At 42.4% G+C, this 23866-nt stretch overlaps 1 protein-coding gene across 1 annotated transcript in view; it reads right to left on the bottom strand.

The window, feature by feature from the left end:
• LOC135552690 (immunoglobulin superfamily member 11-like) overlaps window positions 1-23866 on the bottom strand; it is a 99185-nt gene that overhangs the window by 59159 nt on the left and 16160 nt on the right. Inside the window, exon 2 of the mRNA XM_064984460.1 lies at window positions 14093-14122. Within this exon, the coding sequence (XP_064840532.1) occupies window positions 14093-14122 (30 nt within the window). The remainder of the gene's footprint in view (window positions 1-14092; window positions 14123-23866) is intronic.

The raw sequence follows: 23866 nt of genomic DNA, 5'->3' as shown, positions 1-23866 counted from the left end.
GCCCCATTTTCTAAATGTGGGCTGAATAGAAATAAGGGTAGAAAATATCACAGGCAGCCTCATCGTTAACAAGTACATATAGAGAGCAACATGAGTACAGATGTAGGATCAAGACAGTTTGCTACAGCTGGAAAATAATCCTGAAACAACAGGAAATGTTGATTATAATTAATGGACATTTTGGAGATTTTTGTAGGGGTTGATACATTTTTTTTGTAAGGAGAAATCAATTTTCAAAGTGGAAATTCTGAACTTCAGAAGCCTTTTTAAACCTTAAGTACGCTACACGTTAGACATATTCCTGTATTGCAGGGAAGTTCTGCAACAGGGTGATCAAATGAAGATCCCACATCTGTTATGAGCGAGCTCTGACTCTTCACTGTCATAATATAGACTGACCATAGGGGACAGACACGGGGAGACTGTAAAACAACAGACATCACAGTAAAGTCGTCTGTAATGTAAAGTAATAATCCGGATTCAGAAAAGGCTGTGCAGTGCGCTTGCGGCCAAATGCCCTGCATGTACACAAATGTATCAGGACAAATCATTTCCTAAAAGCTCTGTCCGCTCCTCTAAAGAGGGAAAAACAGATGTGATGGTGTGTACAGTTGTGTCACTCCAATATCTCTGGAGATTTAAGTCGTTTATGAGGCCATAATGACCCGTTTTACATTTATAAAGCTTTTTTCTTATTATTACTTTGTTTTATTACCAACATATGTTCCTATTTGTCCTCGGTGAAACCTTTTTGATAGTTTAAAAAGAGGCCGTTTTTGACAGAGTAGATCCCTCCTGTTGTCCAAATTGTTCTGGTGGGGTAATTTATTTATTTTTTATTTCACCTTTATTTAACCAGGTAGGCCAGTTGAGAACAAGTTCTCATGTACAACTGCAACCTGGCCAAGATAAAGCAAAACCCATATAATCTAGGGAATTATTTGGGGTGACAAATCACTCCATGCCACTCTCGAACGTCTAAAACTAGATAGAGTACATAGAAATTATAATGGACCTCTACGTTTTCAAATAACTGCACTTTTTCTGGTCCACAAAATGCTCCTTCGATTAACATTTGATATGGAAAATAATCTGCGCTGCCCTCCGCTGACTTTTAAAATCCCAATGTGGCCCTCAAAGGCAAAATGATTGCCTAACCCGGTCATGGATGATGATTAGCACATATCACGGATGATGTCCTGCACATATCATGGATGATGTCTCGCACGCCTTATAAGACTCATACGGGCCCTCTTAATCATGACGGAGCTGGCTAAGTGATGACATGAGTAGGTGAGGTTGTCCCAAGGAAATCTACAGCAACCAGCCCGTGTGTGAAGAAATGGGAGTGGGAAAAGAAGCCATAAGCACTGAAATCCATTCACGTACTATACTGTATTACCATAATGATCCACGAATCACCTTCAAGGTCACCAGTAATGAAATGATCTATAAAGGGTGTCGTTCTGAGACATATGGTATGAATCTCTTATTGTCTGCATTTCTCTGTTAAGAGTTAAGAGACCTTGTAATCCTACGGACAAGATAGGCAATAGCAGAAAGCTTCTGGGTTTTGCATTTGGGAAAAACAGATTGCATCCAAACATAAAGCGTGTTCAGTGGCTTGGGGCACCGAGAGATGTATGGCATGATCCACTGTGTGAGACTCCCTAAAAATAGCAGTTATTCTGTCATATTTCTTTTTTCAGTGTTTGAGGAATGCGGAGCTTGATAACGGGAGGATAAGGCAGAAGAGGGGAGAGAGGGAGGAGGGTTTGATTAAGAAGAGAGACTGCATCTGAAGATCATACCAGTTCAGTGTCCGGTGGGGTTATAAAATAAGGTGTTGATGATGAGAGGTGTATTTGCTTGATCTAGAAGCAAGCAGAATTCAACAAACGCAATAGTCGCAATAAAAAGTAAGAAACATTCTCCAGCAGTTTTTAGTATCACAATAAAAGGGACGTTGGCAAACTCTATTGCTCCGATATCCACGCTACACCGCAAATGTTGAATTAAGACTTGCTATGCAAAATTGCACTTACTCGACAACTAGCAACCAGCATTTCGACAAGATCTCACTGGTGCATGAGGTCTCACTGTCAGATGACCTTCAAGAGGATACTGCTGAGTGCGGGCATTTGACAGGTTTGTGCCACGTGCATACAGATCAGAAAATGTACCCCCTTGTCCACGGAAATCTCAAGAAAGATAGTGAGTATACACTTAAACTTTAGTAAAGCTCTTTTTCTTCGACAGATGCTTGTTCTGTGGTCAGATCTGCATGCCTTTAGTGAAATGAAATGTGGAGAGAAGTATCAAAGAGATAGACAAACATGGAGGGAGAGAGAGAGAGAGAAGAGGGGAGGGGTGAAAGAGGGGATTGAGAGATGAGAGAGAGAGATGAAAAAGAGTGAGAGACAGAATAAGAAAAATATGATCAAGAGAGAGAGACAGAGATAGATTGTTTCAATATGGGTAAGCCAGAAAAGAGAGTAAGAGGGTAGAGAAATGAAAAGAGAAATGAATAGAGTGCAACCCGAGAGAAGGAGAGAAAGAAAGAGAGAGAGAGAGAGAGAGAGAGAGAGAGCATGCACGCAGAATGTTTACATACACCTGGGAGTAAAGAGTGACAGAGAGAGGCTGGCGACGCCGAGGCACCGCTCGGGCCTTGCTGGAAAGGAAAAGCAATGGAGCCAAATCAGCCTTCTACACTAAAGTGACTAAATCACACCCTCTTTCTCGATACATTCCCTGTGCGATTACTGGAAATGTTCAAGCCTAAAGGCACATGGCTAATACATAGAGAGGAGAAAGATCAGCATAACATTCAAAGATGGTAGCAGCTTCCATCTAGAAATAATGCTTGAATAATGCATGGGGAGTAAATAAAACATGTCCTTTACCAAAAAAACCAAAAGCTTTTATGGAACATGAACTACCTTTGCTGAGTAATGAGAACTTCCACATAGTCACATCCAAACTAATCCCTAAAAACACATTTCTGTACAATTTGTATTCCACAGGAGGATAGTCTTGTTTAAAACAGAACATTGCTTTCTCGCTATACATAGACTTTGACAGATGCAATCCCTGCCTTGAGCAGATATTAAAGCACGCAAATGTTTAGCTATTATCAAAAACAATGACTGGAAAACATGATCCATGGGTCTGTGCTTCAAAGGGAATATTTTTTAATTTTCCACCAAGAATAATAGGCAATACAAATGTTTATTGCTTTTCTCCTGCTGTGCTGCAGAGGACATGCATTATTCATAGATTCCACTAAGGCATGGCGAGGTCCAAATCATCCCCCAAAACAAATTGCTTCATAATTACTTAGTATATCAATGTGTTGCCTGACATCACTCATTCCCTCCCAGATAAGATATGACAGACCATGACTTGAGGCTTAAAGCACATGGCGGCTCAAAGCTACTGGCTGGGTTTCTGAGACTACAGCAAGGCACTTAACAAGCCAGACTACAGCCACCACCATCACCACCACCATCACCACCACCTCTCACCATCACCACCACCTCTCTGTGTGTTTTACTTATGCTGTGGCACTACAGGGTTTCTTTCGGGGCCTGGACATTAATGTACGAAGCATACAAATGATTGGAATAGTATGATTGATGAAACATTTGAAGGTATGTATTGGAGTGCAAAAATGTTATTCCTGTACTTGCGCTGAGCAGCCTGTTTGTGTGTGCGCAAGTGTGGATGTGTGTGCACGCACATGTGTGTGTGGGAGCACATTTAGTGAGTTCACTGACTCAGATGCAAGGCTGAGTGAATCTTCCTGGCCCAAGAACAAGTCTTACTTAATGGCCCAGGGTTTACCAAAACCCAATTCACCTGTAATTGATCTGACAGCGATCTTCAGCCGCAAGCCTCTGTAAAGTGGCCTATGATTCACATCCATCACCAACACACGGATATTGACAACCAGGGACTAAGCCGCCTGCCTAGTAACAGAAAACAGCTATTAGCTTACCGCTAACTGCTCTCTGATTCCAGAAGGGTCTGCGGTTTACAGTTTGATCAAGGTTTCAAGTTGCAATGTCACGTGCACAAGAACAGTGAAATGCCTTTCTTGCAAGTTCTAAACCCAACAATACCATATTTAGAATGTGCAGGCATACTGGAGTGATAGAGGTAGATATATACAGTTGAAGTCGGAAGTTAACATACACTTAGGTTGGAGTGATTAATACTCGTTTTTCAACCATTCCACACATTTCTTGTTAACAAACTATAGTTTTGGCAAGTAATTTTTCCAACAATTGTTTACAGACATATTATTTCACTTATAATTCACTGTATCACAATTCCAGTGGGTCAGAAGTTTACATACACTAGGTTGACTGTGCCTTTAAGCAGCTTGGAAAATTCCAGAAAATTATGTCATGGCTTTAGAAGCTTCTGATAGGCTAATTGACATCATTTGAGTCAATTGGAGGTGTACCTGTGGATGTATTTCAAGGCATACCTTCAAACTCAGTGCCTCTTTGCTTGACATCATGGGAAAATCAAAAGCAAAGACCTTAGAAAAAAAATTGTAGACCTCCACAAATACTTAGAAGCAATATCCAAACGCCTGAAGGTACCACGTTCATCTGTACAAACAATAGTATGCAAGTATAAACACCATGGGACCATGCAGCCATCATACCACTCAGGAAGGAGACAGGTGCTGTCTCCTAGAGATGAACGTACTTTAGTGCGAAAAGTGCAAATCAATCCCAGAACAACAGTAAAGGACCTTGTGAAGATGCTGGAGGAAACGGGTACAAAAGTATATATATCCACAGTAAAACTAGTCATATATTGACATAACTTGAAAAGCCACTGCTCCAAAACCGCCATAAAACAGGCAGACTACGATTTGCAACTGCACATGGGGACAAAGATTGTATTTTTTGGAGAAATGTCCTCTGGTCTCATGAAACAAAAATAGAACTGTTTGGTCATAATGACCATCGTTATGTTTGGAGGAAAAAGGTGGATGCTTGCAAGACAAAGAACACCATCCCAACCGTGAAGTACGGGGGTGGCAACATCATGTTGTGGGGGTGCTTTGCTGCAGGAGGGACTGGTGCACGTCACAAAATAGATGGTATCATGAGTTAGGGAAATTATGTGGATATATTGAAGCAACATCTCAAGACATCAGTCAGGAAGTTAAAGCTTTGTCCAAATGGACAATGACCCCAACCATACTTCCAAAGTTGTGGCAAAATGGCTTAAGGACAACAAAGTCAAGGTATTGGAGTGGCCATCACAAAGCCCTGATCTCAATCTCATAGAAAAATTGTGGATAGAACTAAAAAAGCATGTGCGTGAGCAAGGAGGCCTAAAAACCTGACTCTGTTACAGCAGCTCTGTCAGGAGGAATGGGCCAAAATTCACCCAACTTATTGTGGGAAGCTTGTGGAAGGGTACCCAAAACGTTTGACCCAAGTTAAACAATTTAAAGGCAATGCTACCAAATACTAAATTGAGTGTATGTAAACTTTTGACCCACTGGGAATGTGATGAAAGAAATACAAGCTGAAATACATCATTCTCTCTACTATTATTCTGCCGTTTCGCATTCTTAAAATAAAGTAGTAATCCGAACTGACGAACTGATGATTAAATGTCAGGAATTGTGAAAGACTGAGTTTAAATGTATTTGGCTAAGGTGTATGTAAACTTCTGACTTCAACTGTATATAGGGGGCGGCAGGGTAGCCTAGTGGTTAGAGCGTTGGACTAGTAACCGGAAGGTTGTGAGTTCAAACCCCCGAGCCGACAAGGTACAAATCTGTCGTTCTGCCCCTGAACAGGCAGTTAACCCACTGTTCCCAGGCCGTCATTGAAAAATAAGAATGTGTTCTTAACTGATTTGCCTGGTTAAATAAAAAAAAAAGGTAACAATTAACTTGTAAGTCGCTCTGGATAAGAGCGTCTGCTAAATGACTTAAATGTAAATGTAGGGGTAAGGTGAATAGGCATCAGGATACATGATAAACAGTATCAGCAGATTAAATTAAGATTGTATGTGAGTGTGCATAGAAACAGTGCAAAAATAAAAATGTAATACAAGGGTCAACTCAGATAGTCTGTGTAGCCATTTTGTTAGCTATTTAGCAGTCATTTTGGCTTGGGGACAAAAGCTGTTCAGGAGCCTGTTGGTATCAGACTTCATGCATTGGTACCGCTTGCCGTGTGGAAGCAGAGCGAACAGTCTATGGCTTGGGTGGCTGGAGTCTTTAAAGATTTTCTGGGCCTTTTTTTCACACCGGCTGATATAGAAGTTATGGATGGCAGGAAGCTCGGCCACGGTGATGTACTGGGCTGTCCACACCACCCTCTGAACAGCATGCAATCAAGGGTGGTGCTGTTGCCATACTAAGCAGTCAAGATGCTCTCAATGGTGCCGCTGTAGAATTTTCTGAGGTTTTGAGGGCCCATGCCAAACTTTTTCAACCTCCTCAGGGGGAAGAGGCACTTAGGAACTTCCTAAAGGAGCTGTGATCTGCAGCACACCGTTACCAGGCCTCTCCACAGAGGCACCAGAGACAGACGCCTGCAGATCTCTGGATAGGAGGGGGGAGGTGCTCCAGTTAAATGCTGCCGTCCGGGGACGTGTGGAGGCAGTTTGTTTACAGATCCTATTACTCTGACGCGGCAGGCTCTGAATTAGCTGTCCCTTAGCGCGACGCTAATCGTCTCTGAGCCCTGGCTGTGAGGTTATGCCTCACCGCCAGCACCAGCAACAGGTGTGGCCCACAGGGAGAAGGGAAGGATGGGGGAGGGGTAAGGGGGGAGAGGGTGAGGGTCAGCAGGATGGTTCGCTGAACACCTTCACCCCAGTGAACGCCAGACACAACCCCATCTCCAGGTCTTTGATAATGTACAGTGCTCCAGATTCCAATGGCGGCGAGCTTTACATGACTCCAGCCGACACTTGGCTTTGCGCATGGTGATATTAGGCTTGTGTGTGGCTTCTGGGCCATGGAAACCCATTTCAAGAAGCTTCCAACGAACAGCAATTCGGCTGACGTTGCTTCCTGAGGTAGTTTGGAACTCAGTAGTGAGTGTTGCAACCGAGGACAGATAATTGTTATGCATTGCGCATCAGCACTAAATGGTCCCATTCTGTGAGCTTGTGTGGCATACAACTTCGCGGCTGAGCCGTTGATGCTCCCAGACGTTTCCATTTCACAAAAACAGCACTTACAGTTGACCGGGGCAGCTCAAGCTGGGCAGAAATTTGAGGAACTGACTTGTTGGAATGGTGGCATCCTATGACGGTGCTACGTTGAAAGTCACTGAGCTCTTCAGTAAGGCCATTCTACTGCCAATGTTTGTCTATGGAGATTGCATGGCTGTGTGCTCGATTTTATACACCCGTCAGCAACGGTTTTGGCTGAAATGATCGAATCCTCTAATTTGAAGGAGTGTCCACATACTTTTGTATATATAGTGTACATAATAAATCTAAAAGCTCAATTATAGGCCTACTTGCTATCTGTTTTTCTAAAAACCAAATACAAAAGGTGGATTTTTAAGAAGCCACTGCTCAACTAATCATCAGAAGACAGATGTTTATTTCCGACAGTGCACATTATGTGTTGTGACACTTCATTAAGGAGTGGGGCCCGGGTCTTTGGGTTTGACCTGGGTGAGTACACACACTTAGGTGTTATGATTCATGAGAATCAGGGCATTTTTTTGTTCTGCTCTGCCATCGTTGGTATCTGCCTGTGCTAAATTAGCACTGCCTAGAGGGTCTATGGCTAGCTAGCACGCTATGAGGGTCTATGGCTAGCTAGCACTGCCTAGAGGGTCTAAGGCTAGCTAGCACTGCCTAGAGGGTATATGACTAATTAGCACTGCTGAGAGGGTCAATGGCTAGCTAGCACGCTATGAGTGTCTATGGCTAGCTAGCACTGCCTAGAGGGTCTATGGCTAGCTAGCACTGCCTAGAGGGTCTAAGGCTAGCTAGCACTGCCTAGAGGGTATATGGCTAGCTAGCACTGCCTAGAGGGTCTATGGCTAGCTAGCACTGCCTAGAGGGTCTAAGGCTAGCTAGCACTGCCTAGAGGGTATATGACTAATTAGCACTGCCGAGAGGGTCAATGGCTAGCTAGCACTGCCTAGAGGGTCTATGGCTAATTAGCACTGCCGAGAGTGTCTATGGCTAGCTAGCACTGCCTAGAGGGTCTAAGGCTAGCTAGCACTGCCTAGAGGGTATATGACTAATTAGCACTGCTGAGAGGGTCAATGGCTAGCTAGCACGCTATGAGTGTCTATGGCTAGCTAGCACTGCCTAGAGGGTCTATGGCTAGCTAGCACTGCCTAGAGGGTCTAAGGCTAGCTAGCACTGCCTAGAGGGTATATGGCTAGCTAGCACTGCCTAGAGGGTCTAAGGCTAGCTAGCACTGCCTAGAGGGTCTATGGCTAGCTAGCACTGCCTAGAGGGTCTAAGGCTAGCTAGCACTGCCTAGAGGGTCTAAGGCTAGCTAGCTATGCCCATTTATGGTTTCATGGGATATCAGACACCTTCAATATTTAAATTGTAAGTGGCATACATGGTACGCATTTCACATATTGTGATAAATGTGGTTGTTTGACCTACTTTAGCTGAATGTACTGATTGTAAGTCACTCTGGATAAGAGTGTCTGCTTAATGAAGCAAATGTAAATGTAAGCACTGTAAAGTCCCAGTCAGACATACACTCCAGTGAACAGACATCTATGACCGATTGATCCGGGAGAACAAAGCACCAGTGATTCCTTAAAACATACACCATACATCCTGTATCAATTTTCTCTCTGATCTTTGCATCTGATCTCTGGTGCTGGGTTGGTTGGTTGAGGGGTATGTTCGTTTTGGTTAGTGTCTCCCAGGAGTCCGAGTCGATCTGTGATCTAGAGTGTGTTGCGGGTTGGGTCAAGCGGTCTTGCTCTACATTTCTTCTCTCCAGAGTCTGGGTCAGAGTTGTGAGGAATGAGTGGTATGAGACATGGCCAAGTAGCACCTCTGCTAACAGCCTGCTCGACTACCAATGACACATCCGGAGATGGCAGCAAATACATTATACTGTACCACAAACCTACGGTGTGCTATGGAATTTAGATACGGTACGGGGCTTTCAGATACCCAGGAACGAATCCTTACGAATGTTTCCATTTTAACCTTTAACATACAGTTCCTTTGAAAACTATTGGTAGATTTGAAGCATCTGATTTCTACAGTTTATTTTCCATCATCAAATCCTCCTGTGCGGAGCATTCCCCTGTTCTCTACCAATGTGCTTATACACACTGTATAACAGAGAGAATTTGCAATTTATTGCAGCCATATTTTAATCTCAGACAGACAATGTGTTAAGCGGAGTGGCTGTCTGACACCTCCGACTTCAATTTTGGGAATAGAGGATTCATCACCTCATTACCGCAACACTGCTTCACTTTGGCAGCAGTGCCCATTGTCCCTGCAGATTAGCACAATTAAATGTGGTTGAATTGAGTCCTAATAAAGATTTAAATGTGTTCCTTGTACTAAGAACCTCCACATTATAATATATCCAAGCTGAAAGCTGATTACTCAAAAGTGCCTTTCAGCATTCAATAAGGAGCGTATTTTTCAATAACGAATGACTATTACAATAATCCAACAATTCAAATCACTGTAAGGATAATTAACTCGTGGTTGCTGTATGGCAAGTGGAATTACGTCATTTGGATATTGGCCTTTGTTAAACTGCAATGGGTTTTTTGGATAGCTAGCTACTGTAGGCAGTTGGAATCCACATTCCACACCGCACTGCAAAAGCTTATAGGCCCTAATGTTTTTCTTTGACGGTCTCTGGTTTATCATGTCATTTCAGGAAAAAGCAAATTATCCAGAGAAAAGGCAATGTGAAACGGAGCAAAGAGACTGTTCCCTAAGAGTGGATATCTATCATTAGCAGAGCAGTGTCTGATGATGAGACGTCTATCTCTGTTTAGGTATAGATGGCTTTACCAAATACTCACATGCTCCCAACCTATGAGTCACCCCTAGTTCATTTTATTGTTCCTCCATAATCCATTCAAAACCATTGGTAATCCATAGAGCATGAACGTGGCGGACAAACATGTAAGGTATTGCGTGTATACAGTAGGCCTGGATCCCTGGTCGTTTGAAATCCACAATACTAAATCCTGTGCATGGTCAGCCATTGTTTATGATACGTTCATGCTAGAGTGCTGTCTGGCGATTGATACAGAGCCTACGTTGAGCCTACGCAAACCACACTGCAGCAGTACACATAAGGTCATATTGTTGACTGTTTTGTTTCTCCCTGACAGCCTTAACAATGTTTACTTGATAATGTAGCAAATATAACGATTACTAAGCCCACGTTAAATTGAATTCTGAAAAGAATTATAGCTACTGGATGAAACAGTAACAGACATCAGACATTAGTTAGGCTTAAGCACCAGGCACATTAATAGAGTAAGGGACCTACAGGTTAGGCAGGAGGAAACAATACTCCGACCAGAGTCCAGATTATATTTCCAGACTGGATATCCAATAGCATGGGACGGGAAGGGGGTGGAGGGAGAGAGAGATATATATTCATACATGTTAAAGTTGGAAGTTAACATACACTTAGGTTGGAGTCGTTAAAACTCTTTTTTTCAACCACTCCACAAATTTCTTGTTAACAAACTATAAGTTTGGTTACTATAAGTCGGTTAGAACATCTACTTTGTGCATGACACAAGTAATTTTTCCAACAATTGTTTACAGACAGATTATTTCACTTAAAATTCACTGTATCACAATTCCAGTAGGTCAGAGGTTTAAGTACACTAAGTTGACTGTGCCTTTAAACAACTTGGAAAATTCCAGAAAATGATGTCATGGCTATAGAAGCTTCTGGTAGGCTAATTGACATGATTTGAGTCAATTGGAAGTGTACCTGTGGATGTATTTCAAGGCCTACCTTCAATATTGGACTCACCTGGACTCACTCATCACCTGTTATTTCCTCCCCTATATTTGTCAGTTCCCCAGCTCTGTTCCCTGCTTCTGCATGAATTGTTTTTGTTACTCTTTTGCTGATGCTGTTACTGTCTCGTTCCATGTCCGTTCCTTATTCAATGTTTAACTCCCTGTACCTGCTTCGTCTCTCCAGCGTCATTCCATGTGACAGAATGCAGCAGCCATCACACGAAGAATCGGGGTGTACTGGCATTCCGGTTGGTATGGTGGCATCGGCTCTGGGAGCCATCGATGGAACCGGGGATGCCTAGCCAGCTCGTCGTAGCTGGCTCGAGAGGTTTCCTTGCCCCGGTCGGCTCGGATGGCGCCCATCCCACCTCGGGCCTCAGCCAGATCATCAGTTCTTGTTCGCCCAGCCGGTTCATGAGTTTTTTTTATCGGTGACGTCGGGGTAGATTCCGCCGCCGATGGAACCAGGGGTGCCTAGGCCAGCCCATCGGGCTCAAGAGGTTTCCTTGCCTCGGTTGACTCGGCGGATTCCCATAACACTTCGCCCTCCACCGGATCTTCGGGCTGCCTCTCTGCAGCGGGATCGACAGGCATCTTGCCGCATCCAGATCGTCGGGCTTCCATGCCTCAGCCGGTTCGCCAGGCTCTCATGCTCCTGCTGGTTCGTTGAGCTTCCAAGCACCAACCCTTCTTGCCCAGCGCCCATGTTTCAGCCGGTTCGCCTAGGCGGGATGCCGGGGGGCTCCCCTAGAGGGGGGGGGGGGGGGGTACTGTCATGTCTGCTCTCGCTCTCACCCCAGCCTGGCGCTTGAGGGCACCAAGCTGCCCTGCATCACGCACTCCTATCATCCATTACGCACACCTGCCTTCCCTCGTCATGCGCATCAGTGATATTGGACTCACCTGGACTCACTCATCACCTGTTATTCTCTTCCCTATATTTGTCAGTTCCCCAGCTGTTCCCCGCTTCTGCATTAATTAACGCTAATGCTAACGCTGTTCCTGCCTTGTTCCATGTCCGTTCCTTATTAAATGACTCCCCATACCTGCCTCGTATCTCCAGCATCATTCCATGTGACATCCACAAGTCTGGTTTATCCTTGGAGGCCTACAAACCTGACTCAGTTACACCAGCTCTGTCACCAGCTCTGTGGAATGGGTCAAAATTCACCCAACTTATTGTGGGAAGCTTGTGAAAATATACCCAAATTGTTTGACCCAAGATAAACAATTTAAAGGCAATGCTACCAAATACCAATTTAGTGTATGAAAACTTCTGACCCACTGGGAATGTGACCAGTGGGAAGGAAATCAAAGCTGAAATACATCATTCTCTCTATTATTCTGATGTTTCACATTCTTAAATAAAGTGGTGATCCTAACTGACCTAAAACAGGGAATTGTTACTAGGATTAAATGTCAGGAATTGAGTTTTAAATGTATTTGGCTAAAGTGTATGTAAACTTCCGACTTCAACTGTATATAGAGAGAGAGAGATGGAAAGAGAGAGGGGGGGGGTGCTAAAACATAGTACAGGAGACAGCAGATGGTGGGGATTATTTGGGACTAAAATACTCTGGGATCCACTGAGGGAGGCCAGAGACATAAATCGCAACAAGACTCCATCTGCTACAAATACCCATAAAAGCAGGACGAACTGTTAAATCGACGAGTGTGCCTCCGCGTCTATAGATATTCCTGTTGTTTTGGGGGGTTTTGCCTCACACCATCCGTGCTGATTCATTACCTAAATAAATCGTACGAATGTTAGGCATTAACGACAATAAATATTAATAGTAATAATATGAAAATAACAGCCGTGCCCAGGGGAACTAAAGAGCAGAGAGGGGAAGGGAATTCCCAAGTGTCATTATGACTGTCCCTACAAATTGTTAGAGCACACAAACAAACTCTTAATTTACTGAGAATAGGACCAGCTCTATACTAAAGCCAACATCATCATGATTCACACTATGTAGTCAATGTGAATTAACTGATTATGGCTGTTAACATACTGAATATGTGCAGTCAGGTCCTTTATTATTGGCACCCTTGATAAACATGAGCAAAAAAGATTGTATAAAGTAAATACAAATACTGAGATATATTGTATGCAACAAAAAGAAAATAGGGAAATTTGATTATATTAATACAATTGTTCAGAGAAAGATATTTTGTTTAACGTGTAATAAAAACAAATCTCAAAAAGATAGTTCAAAATGATTGGCACCCCTGTTTTCAATATTCTAGCACCCTTTCCTTGCGAGGATAACGACACTGAGCCTTTTTCTAAAATGTTTTATGACATTGAAAGAGCACATTAGGAAGGATCTTAGACCATTCCACCATACATTATCTTTCCAGATCCCTGATATCCTTTGTCTGCGCTTATGGACGGCCCTCTTCAATTCAAATCACAGGTTTTCAATGGAGTTCATGTCCAAAAACTGAGATGGCCATTGCAAAATGTAGATTTTGTGGTCAATTAACTATTTCTTTGTGGATTTTGATAAGTGCGTGGGTTATTGTCTTGTTGGAAGAAATCCACTTATGACCAAGCGTCAGGTTTCTGGGTAAAATGTCCTAATACTAGGTCAAGTTTGTGATGCCGTTTACCTTAACACGGGCCCCAGCACCAGATATTGTTTTGCTTTTTATTAAACAAATGATCTTTCTCTGAGCAATTGCAGTAGTATAAAATAATATAATTTCACAAAAATACTGAGCTATATTGTATGCTCAACATTTGTATTGTGTATTTATAAAGTATTTTTTGCTGAACTTTGTTTTTAGTGCCAATAATTATAGACCTGGCAATATAAAGTTTGATGCTTTAACAGTACATAGGGGAAGAATGTGACTAATTTCTAATCAAATGAATGAGTTACCATTCCTAAAAAAGGGTTTAACTCAAACAGTGCCCTTGACAGTACTAGTGTCACACCTGAACATCCCGAGCGACGTTCTCATCTCAGCATGCATTCCAATGCGTCTCCACCACTTCACCCTACTCTTAGTGGATGGATTCTGCACCATCAATGATCATCAATGGTATTTATTCAAGAATCATCTAAAACTGTGTTGAGAAAGGTACCTGTTGCTGTGTGCAGATCAAATCTTGAACCTGAGAAAAGATAACAAGAAAATAATGTGATGAGTATTGAAGCAAACCCAAGCATGCATGTAAAAGACCTCAGGCCTTTACATAGCAAAGATACACGAACAAATGTTGGTTCTCAAAAGGCAATGCAACCCTGTCCTGCAGTGAATTCCTGGTAGGGCACCTTGTTAAGTGTAATCGTTCTTGCTCTATAGAGCTCATGCAGTCAAGAGAGTCAGATTTTAGAGCCCTGGAAAAAGAAAGGAACACTAATTGATGGCAAACTCAATGCGCACGGCTCTATTTGTTGCCGTCAGAATACATTGATGTATTTTCCATATGCTGTTTGACATGGGATACTTAATTAAAAACGTTTCCCGGTACAGTAGGTAATGTAATTACAGTTCATAGATCTGGCCCCCATCACCCCTGTTATCCCCAGAGCTCACGTTGCAAATGGGGGGAAAGCACCACTGAGTGAATCGTATGCCAAACAGATCAAAATGACTCGATGGCACCACTGACTGGTTTTCCACAATGTGCCAATACAATGGCCAGTGCCATCACCATTACGATTGGCTGCAATTGACCACATTGTGAGTTGACCTTACAGACATAAGTCAGGCGTCATGATACAGTGAAATGAAGTCTAGTACTGGAGGGCTTTTATAATCGGAATAATATTTATTGATATATCTCTACCCCACAGCTTGTGTATACAAAGTGCATGATAACAAATATGTATTACATACATCTGCATTTTGATAAGCATTTAATAATGAATGCTATGGGAATTAGAACGTTCATTTTTAATATGCATCGCAGAGGAATGCAAGCTAATGCAATACCACCTACAGTTGAAGTTGGAAATTTACATACACCTTAGCCAAATACATTTAAACTCAGTTTTTCACAATTCCTGACATTTAATCCTAGTAAAAATTCCCTGTCTTAGGTCAGTTAGAATCACCACTTTCTTTTAAGAATGTGAAATGTCAGAATAATAGTAGAGAGAATGATTTATTTCAGCTTTTATTTATTTCATCACATTCCCAGTGGGTCAGAAGTTTACATACACTCAATTGGTATTTGGTAGTATTGCATTTAAATTGTTTAACTTGCGTCAAATGTTTCAGGTAGCCTTCCACAAGCCTCCCACAATAAGTTGGGTGAATTTTGGCCCATTCCTCCTGACAGAGCTGGTGTAACGGAGTCAGGTTTGTAGGCCTCCTTGCTCGTACACGCTTTTTCAGTTCTGCCCACAAAGTTTCTATTGGATTGAGGTCAGGGCTTTGTGATGGCCACTCCAATACCTTGACTATGTTGTCCTTAAGCCATTTTGCCACAACTTTGGAAGTATGCTTGGGGTCAATGTCCATTTGGAAGACCCAATTTTGACCACTTCCTGACTGATGTCTTAAGATTTTGCTTCAATATATCCACATAATTTTCCTCCCTCATGATGCCATCTATTTTGTGACATGTACCAGTCCCTCCTGCAGCAAAGCATCTCCACAACATGATGCTGCCACCCCCATGCTTCACGGTTGGGATGGTGTTCTTCGACTTGCAAGCATCCCCCTTTTCCTGCGAACATAACAATGGTCAATATTGCCAAACAGTTCTATTTTTTTTTCATCATACCAGAGGAAATTTCTCCAAAAAGTACGATCTTTGTCCCCGTATGCAGTTGCAAACCGTAGTCTGGCTTTTTTATGGCAGTTTTGGGAGCAGTGGCTTCTTCCTTGCTGAACGGCCTTTGAGGTTATGTCGATATAGGATTTATTTTACTGTGGATATAGATACTTGTGTACCTGTTTCCTCCATCATCTTCACAAGGTTCTTTGCTGTTCTTCTGGGATTGATTAGCACTTTTCGCACTAAAGTACGTTCATCTCTAGGAGACAGAACGCGTCTCCTACCTGAGCGGTAAGACGGCTGCGTGGTCCCATGGTGTTTACACTTGCATACTATTGTTTGTACAGATGAATGTGGTACTTTCAGGCATTTGGAAATTGTTCCCAAAGCTGAACCAGGGGTCTACAATTTTTTGTCTGAGGTCTTAGCTGATATCTTTTGATTTTCCATGATGTCAAGCAGAGAGGCACTGAGTTTGAAGGTAGGCCTTGAAATTCATCCACAGGTACACCTCCAATTGACTCAAATTATGTCAATTAGCCTATCAGAAGCTTCTAAAGCCATGACATAATTTTCAGGAATTTTCCAAGCTGTTTAAAGGCACAGTCAACTTAGTATATGTAAACATCTGACCCACTGGAATTGTGATCTCGTGAATTATAAGTGAAATAATTAACAATGAAAAATTACTTGTGTCATGCACAACGTAGATGTCCTAACCGACTTGCTAAAACTATAGTTTGTTAACAAGAAATTTGTGGAGTGATTGAAAAACGAGTTTTAATGACTCCAACCTAAGTGTATGTAAACTTCAGACTTCAACTGTTGCCAATGATAGATATTTTCTTCAACCCCATTTCTCATTCCCCTTTATCCCATCTTCCCTAAACTAACATTTCCCTCATTTAGAGATGCCTTATAACAAACAGCATATTTTTTGTAGTTACAGTAACTGCTGAAGAGAGAGATAAAGCTCTCCTGTGGTTTATAAAGCTTTGCATGCTGCTTGATACATCTGGCTAATAACAGGCTCTTCTCCTATGATACACTAGAATGTTTCGAACTAGAGACTGCAATATGGTGACGTCTTCACTGCTCTCTCCACGGGTGTTAAATAGAGCTCTAAGTGCCCTCCCACACGCAGTGCCCATAGATCCAATGGCCCAGGAGAACACACAGCGTCTACATTGGTTGGCTCGAACCCAGGCAGCCTGGATGAAGTGAACGGAATCATGTGAAACACTGGCTTTCCTGAACCCTGCTCTTTGGGACAGCATACAGAACCTTTGATTCTCTGCTGAGCTGAAACGCACAGTCCTAGAATGGAATCCTTAGAAACTGGAATGAGCCCCATCATACCAATAACAGCACTAGAGCGCATTAGGCATTCCATCTAAACACTGCATGTTTTAGATCCCTAAGAGCACCATTGTGTGTTTTTAAAGGAAATGTTCCACTCTCAGCTATTGTATTGTGTAACAGAGGGAGCATCATACAAACGACTTCCCAATCTCCCTTTTCCACGTTGACAGCCAAAGAAATCGGTATCAATGATATACTGCATTTGAGATAACATTGTTGTTTTCCAATGCAAGGTACGCTCCCTGCTCACTTCAAATACCATTACACACCCAATGTGAAATGAAATATAGTCAACCCTTGGATAAAGATTGGAGCATCATATTCTGGACATGGGCATCTTCAAGTGTTCAATTGATGCCTGTCAGAAAATCCCCATATGATGTAAATTAGCATTTTGAAACCACCATGGCTCCAGGAGGAGTGGAACATTCACCTAAAGCACAGCAGACTCCTTTCATTATCTTCTATATTTTCTGCAACGAGATGTAAAGCTGACGTTTTGCCTCGCTTCTCGTATACTGAGAACGTTCAGGCTATCACCACTGCTTTTAATAGCACCTGCTGTATCGCTAAAGTGCTCTCATTTCAGAGACGAAGGGGCAATCATTTCATCATCTGTCATGCTGGGCCAGAGTGCTCTGACTGAAGTAGGCTATCTTCAAGAGCATTGGCTGCTGGGGAAAGAGCGAATCTCAGTAGATTACTGGGTGCAACAGGGGAGAGTGGTCTTCGACCATGAATGATAACTGCAATGAAACTTAAGAAATCACTGTCGTTCTCAATGGACATTTAGAGATGTGATTGTATGACTCACGGAATTAGATCACAAAATCCCATTCCAGCATTTACATCATCAGAACTGTTCTATTTCAGGTGTGTCAGTCTTATACCTAATGTGAACGTACCGTAGAATGTCTAAAAGTGCTTTTTTTCTGGTGGTCAAAATGACATTAAAGAACAGGGTTGCAAACATGAACATTTGAAAACAGTTGACAATCACAGGCTGAAACACAAGCCCTTCTAAATAGAAACCGAAAAAGGCCATTTTCATTGGAGTTCCCTTTTGAATTTAATTCCGACCTTTAAAGCATTTGTGAGAATTTCAAGCCATTACCCAGGCAAACAATTTGCCGCTAACAGCCAGGCACCTTAAAGAGAATGTCAGTTACCATGGAGACAGCTGCTAGAACCCTGGCTCTAACTTCCTCGCCACATTACAAGTACGAAGCACTGAGATAAATTAAGAAATGTCAAAACTGATGATATTGTTTGTTTTCATTTTGAGCATCTGTTTTCATGTTTAACAACCCTGTAATTAGTAGCACAAGAATGTGTTTGCAAATTATCCCTTGCTGATTGTTTGGTTCACAGAGTTACCCAAGGTAAAGTTTTAAAATGAGATTAAAACATATGAATCAAGACAATGTAAACAAATGACAGCACAGAAAGGCATCATTTGAAAGGTAGAGAATGCCACTGGCTTTAGTTTACTTTGGTAGTTGGTTTGAAGGTTACAGGTGTTTGTCGGTTGACTCGCCAGGTAAACCATTTTAAATTAAATCTTAGCTTGACAGTGGACATCAACATGTTACAACTGCAGTGGCAGGATTCAGTGTGGTGGTACAGTAGTATAAATAGATTCAGTATGATGCTATCGGGTCAAGACCAGATTGTATAATGACCTGCAAGCTTAAAGCAGGTCATTAACACAGAATTGATTGCCCTGTCCTGATGCCCTTCGTCCATGAACCCTTCATTTCTAAAAACAGAACATTCTCATGCTTGCACTCTCTCCTATTGTCAATGGAACCAAACTGATCACACATCCCTCATCTGCAAGCACATCCCACATGGTGCACATGACCAAGTCCCATTGGTTTGGTTTATAAAGCTATCTTCTCACTAGCATGAGTGGCTATTAAGTCATGCTCCGCTGGTTACTGGGTAGGATGCTGCCATTAATTCATCCAGTTCTTGTCAAGTTCTGTTCAGAATCCTGTAAAACACAGTCCTGCGTGTTAAGCTTCCTTGTAATCTTAGGAGATATTTTGAGAATAACAACAGCGTTTAAAGACGAGCAAAACGTGATAGTTTCACACATGAATTCATGACCCAAGGTGTTTGCAACTGGTTTTCAGGAGTCAAAATGTAAGCGGTTTATTTCAGGAGTAAGTATTAACTTGTTTGTTTAATTGTGCGTGTGTATGTGTGTGTGTATGTGTGTGTGTGTGTGTGTGTGTGTGTGTGTGTGTGTGTGTGTGTGTGTGTGTGTGTGTGTGTGTGTGTGTGTGTGTGTGTGTGTGTGTGTGTGTGTGTGTGTGTGTGAGCATATCTTACAATAATAATGACGTTGTCTGATGCAGAAACCCTCAGTAAAGAGGGTTATTGATCATTTCATCATTCAAATGTACATTTTTTATTGTGATGTTATTATTTATAATTAACAGGATCTGGGCTGGATAGTAAAACATGTTGTTTTATTTAATCACAATGATTTGTTTGTTTTATTTTTCATCTTCACTCCCTCTTGGGGCCTAACCTAGATTACAGAACAACGACTATTAGTCATTGATGATCAGACCTTTGAATATTGCTGAAATATAATACATTTGCACCTAAATGAACACACACATATTTAACAAAAATATACTGTGCAATATTTCCTTTGTTTTTGTGTGGACACCACCAATAATTTAATCCAAAACACATCCCAAATTAACTTTCACCCAGACTAGTATTCCCTGCAAAATCATAATGCCAATGTTTTAATTTTTTAAAAGCATCCTAAATAGCCAAATATGGTAAATCCATAGGCCTACCAAAAGCAACACAAATCACTGTACAGCATGTGTTACCCCTTATGACTGCCATTAAATACACATATATCGTCTGCCAATGTCAAAAGATATTGATCTGAAAAATGGTGCCGGAGAAGAAGGCAGACGTTTTACGTTTCCCCAACCGATTGTGTTTTTGTTTTGTTTATTTGCGTTGTTTGTAACTTATTTTTTTACTTATTTTGTACATAATGTTGACGCTACCGTCTCTTATGACCGAAAATAACTTCTGGACATCAGGACTGCGATTACTCACCACGGACTGGCAGATTCCTTTTTTCCCTTTAACCTGTAACATCTATGGGGGCGCTATTTCATTTTTGGATAAAAAGACGTGCCCGTTTTAAGCGCAATATTTTGTCACAAAAAGATGCTTGACTATGCATATAATTGATAGCTTTGGAAAGAAAACACTCTGACGTTTCCAGAACTGCAAAGATAATGTCTGTGAGTGCCCCAGAAGAGATGCTACAGGCAAAACCAAGATGAAACTTCAACCCGGAAATGAGTAGGATTTTTGAGGCTCTGTTTTTCATTGTCTCCTTATATGGCTGTGCATGCGCGAGGAATGAGCCTGCCCGATCTATCGTTTCCCCAAGGTGTCTGCAGCATTGTGACGTATTTGTAGGCATATCATTGGAAGATTGACCATAAGAGACTACATTTGCCAGGTGTCCGCCCGGTGTCCTCCGTCGAAATTGGTGCGTCATCTTCAACTGCACGTCTTTTTCCAAGCGATTCACCGGAGAAAGGAGACTACCACGAACGATATATCAATGAAGAGATATGTGAAAAACACATTGAGGATTGATTCTAAACAGCGTTTGACGTGTTTCAGTCGATACTATGGAGTTAATTTGGAAAACAGTTCGCCGTTTTGATGACTGAATTTTCGGGTTTTTTTGGTACCCAAACGTGATGTACAAAAAGGAGCGATTTCTCCTACACAAAGAATCTTTCAGGAAAAACTGAACATTTGCTATGTAACTGAGAGTCTCCTCATTGAAAACATCCGAAGTTCTTCAAAGGTAAATTATTTTATTTGAATCCTTTTCTGGTTTTTGTGCAAATGTTGCCCGCTAAATGCTACGCTAAATGCTACGCTAGCTATCACAAATGCTTGTTTTGCTATGGTTCAAAAGCATATTTTGAAAATCTGAGATGACAGTGTTGTTAAGAAAAGGCTAAGCTTGAGAGCTAGCACATTCATTTCATTTCATTTGCGATTTTCATAAATAGTTAACGTTACGTTATGCTAATGAGCTTGAGGCTATAACTGGATACAGGTTTTTTTCATAGCCAAACGTGAACAAAACGGAGCGATTTGTCCTACACAAATAATATTTTTTTGAAAAACTGAACATTTGCTATCTAACTGAGAGTCTCCTCATTGAAAACATCTGAAGTTCTTCAAAGGTAAATGATTTAATTTGAATGATTTTCTTGTTTTTGTGAAAATGTTGCTGGCTGAATTCTAGGCTTATAGCTATGCTAGCTATCAACAATCTTACACAAATGCTTGTTTAGCTATGGTTGAAAAGCATATTTTGAAAATCTGAGATGACAGTGTTGTTAACAAAAGTCTAAGCTTGAGAGCAAATATATTTATTTCATTTCATTTGCGATTTTCATGAATAGTTAACGTTGCGTTATGCTAATGAGCTTGAGGCTATAAATAGAATCCCGGATCCGGGATTGCTCGACGCAAGAAGTTAATGAGTCTGACGAGCCCGACGCAAACGATATACTGCTTTCTCTGGAACAGGCCCAGATCCCTGTGATTTACATGAAGAGGAGGTGGAGAAAAAGGGGCCAGAGGGCGGGCTGCCTTTTGAGAATTCGAAGTCGAACGAATAAACCTCCACTTCCTTCCATTCTGCTAGCAAACGTGCAATCTTTGGAGAAGAAAATTATTGACCTACGCACAAGATTAAACTACCAACAGGACATTCAAAACTGTAATATTTTATGCTTCGCGGAATCGTGGCTGAACAACGACACTATCAACATACAGCTAGCTGGTTATACGCTGTACCAGCAAGATAGAACAGCAGCGTCTGGTAAGACAAAGGGCGTCGGACTATGTATTTTTGTGAATAACAGCTGATGCACGATATCTAAGGAAGTCTCGAGCTATTGCTCGCCTGAGGTAAAGTATCTCATGATAAGCTGTAGACCACACTATCTACCTAGAGAGGAATACAGCTCATCTGTATTTTTCGTACAGCTTTCATCTGTATTTGTTGTAGATATTTACATACCACCACAGTCAGGGCTGGCACTAAGACAGCATTGAATGAGCTGTATTCCGCCATAAGCAAACAAGAAAATGGCGGCGCTCCTAGTTGCCGGGGTCTTTAACGCAGGGAAACTTAAATCCGTTTTACCAAATTTCTATCAGCATGTTAAATGTACAACCAGAGGGGGGAAAAAACTCTGGCTGTGTGATCCCTCTCTCAGCAGCCGATGTTAATAAGACCTTTAAACAGGTCAACATTCACAAGGACACTGGACCAGATGGATTACCAGGACGTGTACTCCGAGCATGCGCTGACCAACTGGCAACTGTCTTCACTGACATTTTCAACCTCTCCCTGTCCGAGTCTGTAATACCTGATTATACCCTGATGAAGACAGCTTGGCTGTCGAAACGTTGGTAATTAAATTTTTGCATCTGAGCTCCTAGAGTGTGCGGCTCTCTTTTATTTTCGAGTCTGTAATACCAACATGTTTTAAGCAGACCACCTGCCTAAATGACTCCTGACCTGTAGCACTCACGTCTGTAGCCATGAAGTGCTTTGAAAAGCTGGTCATGGCACACATCAATACCATTATCTCAGAAACTCTAGACCCACTCCAATTTGCGTGCCACCCCAACAGATCCACAGATGATGCAATCTCTATTGCACTCCACACTGCCCTTTCCCAGCTGGACAAAAGGAACACCTATGTGAGAATGCGATTCATTGACTACAGCTCAGCGTTCAACCCCATAGTCCCCTCAAAGCTCATCAATAAGCTAAGGACCCTGGCACTATATACCTCCCTCTGCAACTGGATCCTGGACTTCCTGATGGCCCACCCCCAGGTGGTAAGGGTAGGTAACAACATATCTGCCACGCTGATCCTCAACACAGGGGCCCCTCAGGGGTGCGTGCTCAGTCCCCTCCTGTACTCCCTGTTCACCCCTGACTGCACGGCCAGGCACGACTCCAACACCATCATTAAGTTTGCCGATGACACAACAGTGGTAGGCCAGACCACCGACAACGACAAGACAGCCTATAGGGAGGAGGTCAGAGACCTGGCCGTGTGGTTCCAGGACAACAACCTCTCCCTCAACGTGATCAAGACAAAGGAGATGATTGTGGACTACAGGAAAAAGAGAACCGAGCACGCCCCCATTCTCATCAACGGGGCTGCAGTGGCGCAGGTCCAGAGCTTAAAGTTCCTTGGTGTCCACATCGCCAACAAACTATCATGGTCCAAACACACCAAGACAGTCGTGAAGAGGGCACAACAAAACGTATTCCCCCTCAGTAGACTGAAAAGATTTGGCATGGGTCCTTAGATCGTCAAAAGGTTCTACAGCTGCAATATCGAGAGCATTCTGACTGGTTGCATCACCGCCTGGTATGGCAACTGCTCGGCCTCTGACCGCAAGGCACTACAGAGGGTAGTATGAACGGCCCAGTGCATCCCTTTGGCCAAGCTTCCTGCCATCTAGGACCTCTACACCAGGCGGTGTCAGAGGAAGGCCCTAGAAATTGTCAAAGACTCCAGCTACCCTAGTCATAGACTGTTCTCTCTGCTACCGCACGGCAAGCGGTACCAGAGCACCAAGTCTAGGTCCAAGAGGCTTCTAAATAGCTTCTACCCCCACGCCATAAGACTACTGAATACCTAATCAAATAGCTACCCAGACTATTTG

Source organism: Oncorhynchus masou, chromosome 13 (genome assembly GCF_036934945.1).
Source record: "Oncorhynchus masou masou isolate Uvic2021 chromosome 13, UVic_Omas_1.1, whole genome shotgun sequence".
Lineage (NCBI taxonomy): Eukaryota > Metazoa > Chordata > Actinopteri > Salmoniformes > Salmonidae > Oncorhynchus > Oncorhynchus masou.
Note: the sequence above shows the minus strand (reverse complement) of the source record. Positions and strands in the feature narration are given on the sequence as shown.